At 40.5% G+C, this 14,022-nt stretch overlaps 1 protein-coding gene across 1 annotated transcript in view; it reads right to left on the reverse strand.

Moving 5' to 3' along the window:
* The window catches only part of CNTN5 (contactin 5), a gene marked incomplete at its 3' end in the record, with an annotated part of 543,955 nt that overhangs the window by 222,655 nt on the left and 307,278 nt on the right, over window positions 1-14,022 (reverse strand). The window contains exon 8 of the mRNA XM_018552938.1: window positions 5,617-5,832. Within this exon, the coding sequence (XP_018408440.1) occupies window positions 5,617-5,832 (216 nt within the window). The remainder of the gene's footprint in view (window positions 1-5,616; window positions 5,833-14,022) is intronic.

The following is a 14,022-nucleotide window of genomic DNA, read 5'->3' on the forward strand; positions in this document are numbered from 1 at the left end:
TAATGTCACTTTGCTGCTAACGAAATTTCGTCCAATAAACAAAATTTTGACCGGACCACCGCTAACGAATTTCTGGAAATCGGGAATTCGGATTCGTTTGCATTCATTTTAGCTGTATTTCGGAATTCGGATGCATCCGAATCTCCGAAAATTCGTCCGAATTTCGATTCGGAACGAAACGAATTGCACATGTCTACTAACCACTAAGCCAGTGTGCCTCATGGTAACCAATTAGGCAATGTATACTGAGTGGAGAGTAAGGAAGAGCAAAATTCTGAGTTTTCATTTCTGCAAAAATCAGGACATGTTGGTGACCTAACCTACTTTCTTAGTAAAACTTGTTGGCAGAAGTGTGTTGCCCTATATGTTTCCCATTCGCAACTTCACAAATATGAAATCTTTCATTGCAATTAAAACTGAATTCTGGGCTTCTGCAGGTTCTTAGCAACCTGGAACGCTCTGTCCGGCATGCTGCCCAGATCCTGGCAACCGGTGACGTCACTGGTTGCCAAAATCTGGGCGGGACACCAACCAGAGCATTCTAGGTTGCTAAGAGCTGGGTGTAGATGTGTGTATGGCCCTTACACATCTCCCTGCCTGGTTCTTACCAACCTGGGAATCTCTGCCTCGAAAGGGGGTGGCATGCACACTCTGCCACCATGCCTGCTGCCCCCCCCCACCCCATGTGACCCGAGGCAACAAATTTAGGCTGCCTCATTATAGAGATGGCTCTGGCTATACAATTTTGCCATGTGGGGACATATACACTTACTACCTACCCTAGTAGCTGTGGTCACTAGGATAGAAGATAAACATTTTCAATTTTCATTTTTTTTCTTGTAGAATAGAATAGTTTGTAATATTCTCAGGTTTTTATTGCTGTCCTTCTCACAGAGAGATCTCTTTGTTCTGGAGAAATCCAGACAAAGGAAACACAGATAGCATACCTATCAACACTATCGGCATGGAGTTTGCATGTCCTCCCTGTGCTTGCACGGGCTTCCTCCAAGAACTCCAGTTTCCTCCCACACTTCAATGACATGCTGGTAAATTCAATAGCTCCTGTCTAAAAATTGACCCTAGTATGATGCTCTACTGAGCGTGTCCAAGGTGGCTGCCTCAACACACATCTGATAAGTGCTTTTGTCCCCAGTGAGAAAGGTGCTATAAAAATATAAATGAATTAATAAATAAATGATTCAAAATCTAACAGAGCCTCTAACCCCTTCACATACAAAAATAAGATTAAAAAAAAATCAGTGGCGTTCCCCTTAAAGTACATTTTAAACAATACAAGAGTGGTGGTAGGCCAACAGTAATCCGTATGGAAATTTATTGTTACGATGACCGTGGTATATGCCCTTCACTCACCTAACTGACCCTGAGCTTATTTGCAGTCTATCATCTGCTCCAGATGCAATGCCGTGCATCAATCTTGCTGAATAATAAAGGAGTCACACTCTCAGTCCCCGGCTAAGCTTGGCTTTTGTTTTATGTTCTTAGCCACACATCCAGAAGGCACTGTACTTCATTTAAAGGTCTTGCGTACAGGGACGCCCTTGTGTGTTAATATTTCCATTGGTATTTTAATTCACTCTTCTAAATTATGTAAGTCTTAAGTGGAAGTGATCAGTGACCCTGTCTATCCTGGAGATCTTGTCCCCAAAGGTATGTAATCCTTATGTGTCTACCCTTATACATTTATACAGCTGGCTTCTACTAAACAGCCACAATGAATTTCAGTGCAATGTCAGGACTGCCTAAAAAGCATGGCTAGTGCAGATGCAGACTGACCATGGCCATATTGTTTGCAAACCCCATTTAAAGTGGAACTGTTATCACAAAATACAGAACAAACTGCTATGGGATGGGTAGAGGGGGAATAACCCAGCGATGATTTACAGTGTATGAAAACTTTAAATCTGTTTTCAGTACGTCTGGCATCATGCTTCAACTTTATGTAATTTTCATAAAGCTGAAGTTTAATTAAACAGTTTTTTTGTGATACAGCATAATTAAGCTTGTCCCACTAACCGCTGGTTAGTGTAAAACTCCTTCCTTCAGTGATGCCGGATCCTCCTCACAGCAGTAAACTTCCGGCACCCCATTGGTTAACTGCTTTTTCTGTAACAGTAAATAATCAGTGCTGCTTACGCTTTCCTTCTACCCCCATTGCCCATTTACAAAACTAGTAGTATTATTTTCACAGAATGCAAGGCTTTCTGTGAATAGAGGAGGTGATCTTGTAATTCATTTGCCCCTTGTCCATTCACAGTATGCCTAATATTAGGAGATTTGTGAATTATTATACAGGATTTATATAGCGCCAATAGTTTGCACAGCGCTTTACAATATAAATGTGAATGGGCAAGGGGGGCGAAAGGGGAAATTGAGTGATGCTGATCCTTCCTCGTTACAGACGAGACATTAACCCTTGCAGTGCCAGAAGTGCACTGCTGTGAGGAGGATTCGGCACCACTGAAGAGCGATTTTATTTTTACAGTCCCCAGCAGGAAGTAGAATGCATTTTGTTAGAGGTATATTATGTCCCTGTATGTGCTGTATCTTCAACAAAATATAACTAAACATTAGGTTTAGGCAAATTGTTTTTTGGGGGAAACTGTTGCAAAGTTTCTTACCTGGAGATCCTGCAAGTGACAGCACTGGTCAGCCTCTCCTCCGAGGTCCTTCAGTTGCCCATTGGGCTGCCTACCTAATAGACATAATAGGCAGTCCAAAGTTCAACCAAAAAAGCACACATGGCAGTGGTACAATGCCGCTGCAATTCGCAAGGTAGGCGCTTAGCACTGTCACCCTGCAACAGGAAGTGCTTGAACAAGTAACTTCATGGCAGGATCACCAGGTATTATTTTAAAGAATTTTGTAAATTTAGAATGATAGAAAATGTCTTTTGAAATCACATGATTATGTTAAAGCTTATATGGTATTTTAGTGAGTGGGTTTACCATACACTTTAAAGCACATATACATACACTTTATCCTAACAAATCTTTAGGTAAGAAGCTTTGCAACTGACTATAAAATATGTTTTCGCTTAAGAAAACTGTATACAGTAAAACATGACTCCAAACATACTGAAAAACAGATCTGAGGTTTGCATACAATTTAAAGTGTAGGTCTGGGCAAGACAAAGAAAAAGTAGTACATCTTTGTAATGTATGCACATTTACCCAAATTCCCATTTTAGAATGCATGCACATTTGTCTCTTTAAAAACACTGCAAGCACAAAAAACCCTTTTGATATTGTCAGAAGTTCAACGAGTTCCTAACTTACAGTAGTGGGTTGACAACCCTGCCTCTGCTCCACTGAAATCGCATGCATTGTTGTCATCCATGCCTAGGTTCCCCCCTGCTGCACTACATAACCTCTTTTCATGTTATGGAGACAAGGAGTGGAGGAGAAGAAGCAAGCTTAATGTTCTTTAGTTAAGGTTTGCATCTTCTTTAAGGACAGCAGGTATCTATGAGTTAACTTTTTTATTTGTTTACACGTAAAAAGGACCTCTTCCTGCCTGCTGCAATGTGAACTAGAATTGTCATTGTCACCTTAAAGGTTAATTTTCCAGGTGCGTGGGGGGAGAAAACCATCAGTAGTAGATTTACATTGTCTGTGTCCATGATTCCCAGGATAGGCGATCTTAGGGGATTCCCGAGCTGTCACCCTTAATGATGTCAGTTACACAGTGGGAAGTATTGTAACTGCAAATCCTGCAGTTCAAGTTTACTGAAACGTAACAGAACGCAAAGCAAAGGAAATGCTTTGCAGGATACTCATCTGTACCGAGTCACAATATAGATTTCTTTCTATTTAGGAACACGCAATGTTCCCTCCATTGTTGTTGCGTCAGACAGAATAGAAGGTACAGTTGCTTGACAATGGACCAAGTGTCACTACAACACCTTAGTAGTGTATACAGCAGCTTTGACAATATTAACATGTTTTCCCAACTTTTCTTTTTCCTCATATACTATTGGTTGACTTCTGCGTCACTCACTTTTCTAGGGAAACTCAAGGCCCTTTAGCTTTCCTCATTTTCCCATGTCCTCCTTTGGCTTTGTGTCATAGTAGAGCTAGCAGTTTATGAGACTGGTGATTGGGAGGCATGAAGTGCTGTGTAAGTAGCGATTTTAGAAATGCTTCTAAACCAACATCTCTGGCCACACTATTAACCTATAACTATTAAAGTGAACCTTCACCCAAATCACCAAATCACCTTTAGAGGGCTCTGAGCGATGGGAGGTGAAGATGATCATCATGTGATCAATAACTGTTATTGGTCACATAATGGGCAGAACATCATACTGCCTCCCAAAGTAAATGATGACCGGGAGCTGTTGGCAAGAGCTTGGTCACTCTGCTGGAAGCACATGGGTAAGAGACCTCTAAGCACAGAACAGTGGGTTGGCTGTACACATACATTCCTATAAGCCAGCATTGAGCCCCCATTCACACCAGATCCATTAGCACCCATTTTTTAACGGATTCCAATACAAGGGCATCTGAAAATGAATGGGTGTGAATGGGAGCAGTTAACACAAGCCCTTTGCGTTATGCTGCTCTCTGCTGAAAAAAAAAGTAGAGCAGGCTACTCCAGAGCAATGCTACAGACTGGTGTAAACTGCTAATGCATGTCAACAGAAGGCAGAACCAACACCTTATATAGCTTAGTATATAAATCAAAGAAAAAAAACCACAACGTAACGCAATGGATGTTAACTAACTATGCAAACTCAAGTAAACATACCTCCATTTTGGTTCCAATTCTGGTGTGAATGCACCCTAAACCTTGTCCACCATGCTGATGCATATGTGTGTTACATCAATATGAAGATGTTAAAAACTTTTGAAATGGTAACTAATAAAGATATGTTTACTGTTAAATTTAGGCTTTTGTTATCCTTGAAAACCCTAACATTTTAATAATGAGTGCTCTCGTGGCAGTGGCAATTTTCAGTAAGTGCAGGAAAAATATGCTGATGTGATAGGCGGCCCAGTGGCCAACTGGAGGAGTGCAGACACTCTACTAACAACTTACCATCAGCAAAAGAGTTGCCACAAAGCCATGTGCACTTCCTTAGTTGGTCGTTGGGCTACCTTTTAAGTCTGCCGGGGGCATGTGCAGAACTGATAGGCAGCCTAGCAGCCAACTGAAGAAGTGCACACATCGAGCTGGCAATGCTGTTAGCAACAGTGTTTTCAGCCTGGTGTGTGCACTCCTTTAGCTGGCCATTGGGCTGCTCATCAAGTCCGGACATGCCTACTGCAGACCAGAAAAGCAGCCCAATGGCCAGCTGAGTGTACACAGTAGCCTAAAAACTCTTTTGCTAATTTGAAGCCAACAGCTTTGGGTTGTCCAATTGAAACAGGAAACAATATTGCTGGAAAGATCTCCAGAAAAGAAACTGTGCAAAGATAAGATGGATAAGATGGATAAGATAACTGTAAAGAGTAAAGCATGGTGCCAAATTACAGAAAAATAGGTTCTGGGTTTGCATACACTTTAGGTCTATTATTAACATTCTACATGGAAATTCTGTAACATTTTGTAAAGCATCACTGTGAAAACATTGAATTTCCAGGAAGCTGCACTTACTATACACTTGCAGTTGTCCCCGGAAGGCATTTTTCCCCCTAGAGTTTTCAGCTTTACATTCATATGCCCCTGCATCTTCCAGCTGAACATTTGGGATCTCCAGAACTGCCTGCGATTTTCTTAGCCGTGCTTTACTCGGAATGAACCCATTGACTTTCCTCCATGAGATTGTAGGAACGGGGCTGTCAACAGTTAGGAACATGTAAGTGTTCTTTTCTTTTAAAGCCAGCATTTAATTTCAGCATTTTATGGTTAACAGTAGCAATAATCTCCAATCACAATGAAAAGCCGAATACCTCTTATATATACTTCATATTCCCAGGGGGGAATCTAAGACTCTAATGAACAGTGCAGCCTTTTAGTCTTAATTTTTTCGTAGTCTGAGTATGATAAATATAGGTTGATTTTCCTTTTTTTCAGACTTAACCAATGATGGAGAATGGTGCATTACAAAGCACAAACAGTGACTCACCATTACAAAGCAGGCATTATTATTTATTTTCTCTTTATTTATTTATTATAGGCATTTACATAGCTCCAGAAATGTACACTGCACTTTACATACAGATAGACTCACATTAGTCTCTGCCCACAAGAAGCTTACAATCTAAGGTCCGTTCCTCACATACATACATACATACATACATACATACATACATACATACATACACACAAACTAGGGTCAATTTAGACCGGAGCCATTTAACCTGCCATCATGCCTTTGGAGTGTGGGGGGAAACTCTGACAGATCATAAATACCCATGCCTGTGTCTTTGTATTCCAGTGACAACCACTCCCCTTATTTCTTGTCCTGCTGTAGCAGGTCATATGATCTCTTCCCAATGGAGTTACAAACAGCAGTACAAATTTGGCATAAGTATTAACTCTTCTAAAGTCTATAAGTTTGGCTGTAGACCACTTAACATAACTCAGCCCTTTAACCTTCCACTTAAGATGAACCTAAATATCAATCTAACCCCCAAAAATTTGACTGTTAATGAAGCTCAGTTCCTAAACCTTCACTAAACCATACACTAGAACCATAAACCTTCGAAGGCTGACATTACTAAAGATGTAGAGTCCTGCCATTGAGACTACTATACCACTCAAAGTATATCTAAAGCCAAAGCATTTTTATTTTATTTTAGATAGAGTAGTGAATGGTTTAAAATCCTTGGTCACTTATCTTCTGGCCATCTATATCCCAATGGGGATATTTTATTTTCTGCTCTGTAGACCCAAAAGCACGTAAGAAAAAATCTCTTCAAAGTGAAAGGAATGTCATTTTTTGGATAGTTGTCACCAGAACAAGTGTTTCCATTGCAATATTTCCCTCTATTTATTTTCCAATGACAACTTCAAATTTGGATTTTCCATCACTTTCATTAGAAATGACAGTGGTCATCAGAACAAATATAGAGAGTGAATCCCTCTAACAAGGACATAGATAAGAATAAATAATAAAACTAAAACGTTTCTGACCTCATTATCCAAGGAAGCAGATCCGTCCTTGCATGGTCAGTTTGCATCTTTGTTTCCCACTTGGGAGCTACAGGACAGCCGTGCCTATACACAGCGTGCCTGTGGCCCTGCAATCAGATTGCTGCTGACATGCAGCAATCTAACATTGATATATTCACTGGACCAGCCCTTCATACCTTGAGGAACAGCAGCTCCAGGCCACTGAAGGTTGCTTTGAGTCTTCCCACACAGCTCTCGCAGAGCAGGGCAGAGAAGAGGGGACTTATGGCCCATGTAACCACTAATAAAAAAAAAATTAAAGGTGTTTACAGAGGTTTTTTTTTTTAGGATTTCAAGTACAAGGCATGTTTAGTATTATGACTATTGTGTGGTATGACTTTTCTGTACTTTAAGGGCTTTTCCACTTCTTGCTGAGACTGTGAAACCTCTCACCTTCTGCTGATGTCCTATGTGCTTAGGTAGGTTCTGACCTCTAAAATATTGTGATCGTGCTTTACTTTTGCATTTCCCAGTTGACCAGCATCACCCTAAAATATTCAGGTCATTACTTTTGGCCGCAACGTTCAATAAGAGCGTAGATATTTATAGGTCTCTTGCACTCTCAGTAATGTGTTTATTGCATTGTAAAGATGTCTACACATGCTTATGAATTGTCTTTATATATACAGCTAAAAGTACTCATAAACATTCTGGCCAAAGGCTTTATTTAGTGTGAAGGCCATGGAAGACTTTGCTGATTCAAGCTGGGGGAAATCAATAACGCATAGAGAGAAGCGAGATGATATTTTAACTAAAATATATTAACTTTTACAATGCAGGGCTGAAAACCGTTTCGAATGTTAATGCGGCAGTTTTTACATCACTCCTGCAAGAGGTTAGAAGGGTCTATTTTGTATGCATAGCAAAAGTTCAGAGCAGAAAATATTAGAATTTATAGGAAAATTCCAGCTTCTTTTAACACTGATATATACACTGGCTACACAAGCTGTTTTGTAATTTAACATTCTTAAAAATTATATTTCCATTTCAACTGGCAGCAAGTCATAAATGTCTATATCGGCCTAAAAAATGGCAATGTCTCTTTCTTGGAACTATGGCAACAGTCTTTATCATATACAATAGAATGTACAGCAGAATTACCATCCAAGTGATCATGTTAGCGGTTTACAACCTCTCCCAAAAGCTTGCACAGAAACTGATAAGAAATTATTGATAAATCATCTGCCCTGACATACGCTGGCCAAAAAGAGCATAGAAAATTCCTTTGCTCATCAGGTCCATCTAGTGGTGAGAATACAGTGTGAATGGCATTCAGTCTGTGTATGTTGGGCGGATGATATATCTAACATCCCCATAGACAGGGCGGATTCCCCACAAGACACAGACAGCTGCGAGACTTGCCCAGTGGAGGGGGGGGCTTAGGTTAGTCGAAGTCCACCTGGAATGCTAGTGCTGCCTACTGTTTCCGAAAGAGCTGACAGGAAGTGGGTACCTGCAGACGTCCTGCAGCAGTTGTCCCGGGAATGGCACTGGAGGGGCTGTCAGCGTACATATATAAGGCGGCAGAGGGCTTGGTTCAGGAATCTTGCATGGCGGGCAGTGCTCCACTCTGTTCATCATCGCCATTCACAATGGGCACAGCAAGATGGTGCAATTGCTGTTTGAGCACCACCGGGTGGACACCCAGAAATCCGACACCGTGGCTTTCATGGGTAAGGGGAAATACATAGGAGCCTGCAGATAGATGACAAATTTGACCCAAGCAGCACATGTGTACAGGGAAAGGGATCCTGCAGAGCCCCCCATAAACCCTGCAGAGCACACCATAGAGGCCGCACAGCCCACCATAGAGACCGCACACAGTCATCGTGAGACCCGCACACAGCCCTGGAGAGACTTGCATGCATCCCTGTTGTGTGTGTGTGGTGGTGGGGGGGGGTTGGCAGAGAAGGAGGCTCATTGAGGAACCTGTCCTTGGGGCAGCAGAGAGAGTAAATCTGGCCCGGCCTATAGAGTCCTATTATAGGAAGCCCCTTGCACTCAATATGGCATCCTTGCCATACCTTACATCAACTAAAGTATGGTTAGTGTCTTCATTATCTCTCTATATATCTATCTATATTTTTAAAATTAATTTTAACTAATTTCTTTGTATTATCAGTGCCCTTAAAGCTGAGACTGCATTGTCCAAACACCTTTAGATCACCATACCTGCAAGTTCCTATTCTACAAACATTATTGACAGATCTAAAGGAGATTGTACATTTGGACTATAACAAAGGTGGTGAATTTAATGATAAACTCAAGGTAAATATAAAATACACATATTAATAAAGCTGTATTTTTATTAATACATCGTTAAACATATTATTTAAATGCAAATAAGTACCTAACTTGACTTGGTATCTGCCTGCAATCACCTGTACAGCAGAACTCAGGCAAGTGGAGGGAAACACAGCACACAAAGTAAATCAGTAGTACTGCAAGAAACATGCTGATAGGAGAAGGGGGCAGAGTGATAGAAAGATAAGCTCATCAGTGTGCTGCTTCCTTTTTCACTGTCCAATCAGAGACTGGGGTAGGGACACAACCTGTAAGTGTTCCTTACAAGCAGCAGAGAAAAATCAGGTCTCCTGCCCTGCCATAAGGTTTGCACTGTGTGGCAGAGCTGTGTAGATCTCAGAGTGGACAGAAACACAAATCCTCTGTCAGATAACACAGTTACCATTTATGTATTTCATCAGTGTATATGGCTGTTTGCTTGGAGTTCAGCTTTAAGATTTAGCTATTTACTGCATACATGTACTGGACTAGATACAAATATAAAGAATTATTGAACTCTTAAAGCTCAGCTAACCTGAACCTCCTATCCAGTACATGATCACAAGGGACAGAGGAGACTCCATCAACTGTTAATCTACTAGCTTGGAGAAGGGAGGAAAGAGGAAGGGGAGCTGTGAGGGATGCCTTGCCTTGCCGTGCCTGTATGTTTGTGGAAATAGATAACCAGCTGCACTCCTTACCAGAACAAAAGTAAACCTGCAGTTGTAACTGAATGTCAATGTGTCATTAAATGGGCTTTTGCTGAATTACTTATTGGTGTGCTGGTGGCATTTTTTGCTACTCCTGTATGTTTGTGGAGACACACATAGCTTAATAGCACACACAAGGGTGGCTCCATAGAACTCTACAAGGGAAAGAAGTCACCCTAAAACAGGACATCAGGGCCAGTGCTCAGTTGACCAACTGATTCAGCAGGAAACTTACATTTTAAGCATCGATGAGAAGCATCAATTGTAAGCAATTTCATCAGCATTTGAAATAGATTTTAAAAAATGTGACTTTAATATAATTTATTGGGTTAGCTAGGTAGGTCCTCAAATTACGGAGCTGTGGTAAGTCTAAAAGGAGAATATACAGTCAGAATGTAACATGATTAGTCATCATAGAGCAGATTGTGTCATCAGACTGTCTGTGTGGGGCACTGAATTTGCCCTTTTAGAGTAGCAAATGTTTATGGAATCATTCATTTATACACTCAACAGATATTGCTACAAAGATTATTCAACATTAAGGGGGTGATTTTTCAATCGTTCTCCCAGCCACACGCTGGAAAATTGCCATTTGCACGATATTCCCCCACTAGATGGAGCTGAGGAGCATAATTCCTACGCTCCTCGGCTCCACCTAGTGGCCAAAATGTTGTGCGAACAGCATTTCCTCAGTTTATGGTTGGGTGAATGTTTTATAAATCAGCCCCTTGATGATGAAAAAAATCATCATTGATTTTGAATTGAAACATGTTTTATATAGCAGTCATGACTTATAAAGTCCCAAAAAATTAAATCCCTTTCTTCTTTTGTCCAAATGAAACAAAATGTTTTTTTCCAACCTTTCAGTTTAAGTACGGCCTCCAATCGCTTTTTTTTTAACATTCAATACCAAAAAAAAAAAGGACTATATAATGGTGAGGTTAGATACTGCTATTTTCCTTGTTCAATTTCCATAAATCAAAATGTAAAATGACTTAAAGAATTCTTGTTTCTCACAACCCGATCATTAAAGCCTTTGTTATTTTAGGCATTGAGGATAAGGTAGCACGCACATTAAATCGCTCTCCCTACTGAGTGCGCTATTTAAAAGTCATGCAATGTGCCGATAGAATGAAGGAGGGAAGATTCCATCACGTCAAAGACAGTCTGAACAAAGCAAGGAAAGATACGCTCACATCAAATACGAACAATCAGTAGGGGCTCCGATTCAAGTAGATTTATTCAAAACACAACAAAGTCTCTAAAGAACAACAACAAAATAAAAAAAAAGGATCGAAATTTTGGTTTTATAAATTTTTTTCTCTCTTGCAACAAAGGCTTGTGAATTCTTTGAAAGCTATTTTATTTCACAGAGTCTTAATTGGGAAAACATCTCTTTGTTTATTAGGCTCAAAACGCGTCATCTGAAGCCGGAGCGCAGTTTGCAGACAATGGCTAGAGAAAGGGAAATGCTGGGAGTGTGACAGCTGGGAGGCTGATTGCTTGAAACATCTTTCTTAGCCGCAATGAGCATGGTACATTGCATATTTAACCGCTGTGAAGATATGAATTACCACACATTTCTGTGACAAGACAAATAAGTGAGAGATAGAAGGAAAATGGCTAAGAGTAAATAGTGCCATCACAAATATTCTAGAGCATTGACAGTGCCTGTATGTTGAGTAGATGAGATGGTGCAATTAGGCTCATCATGAAAGCTTAATGGGAATCATGTAGAAGTCTAATCCAATAGAATCCAACACAAACTCAAGAAAAAGGCATTTTTCATGAGACCTCACTGAGTCTCAGTAAACATACAGGGCAATCGCCCGCTATATGCTGAGTTTTGGGTCACAGGAGGACATTAGTACATGCCCTCCTGTGACACGGAAGAGAACATAGCAATGGTTGGGCCATAGTTTCTTTTAAAAATGCATTCAAGTACCTTAACTATTAACAATACTGTACCTTATTTGTACATCACTGTAAATCTTAAAAATGCATTTAAGTACCTTAACTATATACAAAAATGTATCTTATTTGTGTATCACTCGGCTGTAGATCCTCAAGTCATCTCTGAATTGGTGCTGACACTGGCCTTCCTTCTGGAGGGTAGCTACTTTTGTGGACTGGACTACAATCTCAGTAAAAATTAGGAAACTAAACATGAGATTGTAGTCCATCATGGGAGTGAGCTTGGAGCGGTGGCTACTTTATAACACACACAGGGATCATGGGGAACAAACGTAGTCACCCTCCAGAAGGAAGGACAGTGTCAGCACCAATTCAGAGATAATTTGAGGATCTACAGCTCAGTGATATACAAATAAAATACATTTTTGTATATAGTTAAGGTACGTAAATGCATTTTTAAGATTTACAGTGATGTAAATCTTATCAGCCAAGTCATAAGATGAGCAAGGCCATGGTTGTGGCACCGTCTTCACCACATATGTTGGTCTGCTCTTAGAAATGCCTCTCATTCATTTTATATTGTAGATATTGTTTAAAACGAGGAAGATTCAAAACAAGAAAACCAAGCACAGATAAATCCTAGAAACTGCCACTGTATCTCATGCAAGCTGATTTACATGAAGGACAAACAATGTGCACTTATGACTAACACCTTGCACTGTAATTGAGAAGAGGGAAGTAACATCCTTACCATCTTGTCTTGATTTGTATTGTGATTGTAATGTCTGCCCTATATTGTAAAGTGCTGCGCAAACTGCTGGCGCTATATAAATCCTGTATAATAATAATAATAATAATAATAATACTGACCCGGTTACACAGAAATGTTTCTATTTTGTTGATTTACAGACTGAAATCTAACTTTTGGCCGGCTCAATATAATAAAACTAACTACAAACATGCTGATGTATCCCCCCCCAAATCCTGTCTGTTTACCAGTTGTCTATAATACCTGGACCCATTTTCTGAGCAATTTAACCCGCCCAACGGACAGAACTGGCCAAATCCCATAGCAATTTTGTGATGATATTAGACGCTCTCTTTTTTGGCTTCTAGATGTTTCCCAAAACATACTGATACTCACCTGAGTGTCACATTGGACCATAAGATTTTTATCGCTTTCTCTGTCCCTGTTAGGGAGAGTCACCCTCTCTATTTGTCCTAGTGTCAGTTATCACTAAACGTAAAAGAAAATCCAAAATTTTGGGTTGTTATCAGAACAGGAATAGATGAAAAATCTTCCAATGGGGACACTAGTTCTGGTAACCCTGCTGACAACCAGGGATTTCCTCTCACTTCGGAGGGATTTCCTCGCACTTCTTGCTGTGGCTTTTTGAGAGGAAGTGCAGGGAAATGTGGCCAATGGGACAGGCATATCAAATAAAACTGACAGGGGCTATTATCCTCCCATACTCTATCCAAAACTAAAAACAAAGTTTTGACTTCAGTTCTACTTTATTCTTTAACCAACCCGTGTAAAAAAAAAACATCACTTATCCACAGTCTAGTCCCACTGCTCCTTCTCACGCTTTGACCAACCAACCGTGCAACCAGTGCAAGGCCCTGGCATTCCTCCACTTGAGGGACCCCGGAAAGGAAGAAGGCCCAGCCCCAGTACTGCTGTGGCCTCCCTGGGGAGGCCGTTCATGGTTTCTTGCACCCTGAGGTTTCCAGTTACACTTCTGAATCTATTGCACACACATTCAGCCCCAATTTAGACAGGAGCCAATTAACCTTCCAGCACGTCTTTGGAGTGCACCAATCTTCCTTCATTAAAACAAATTAAAAAATCAGTTTTTCATTTTGCACAATTTGAATATAAACACAGAAAAATAATTGCTAGCAAAGTGGAAGTCAGAAAAATAAGAAGTAAAAGGCTGTAAAATAAATACCTGCCCCCACCCCCCCCCCATGCATT

The sequence above is a fragment of the Nanorana parkeri genome, unplaced genomic scaffold (assembly GCF_000935625.1).
Source record: "Nanorana parkeri isolate BGI_ZX_2015 unplaced genomic scaffold, ASM93562v1 scaffold102, whole genome shotgun sequence".
In the NCBI taxonomy this organism is placed as follows: Eukaryota; Metazoa; Chordata; class Amphibia; order Anura; family Dicroglossidae; genus Nanorana; species Nanorana parkeri.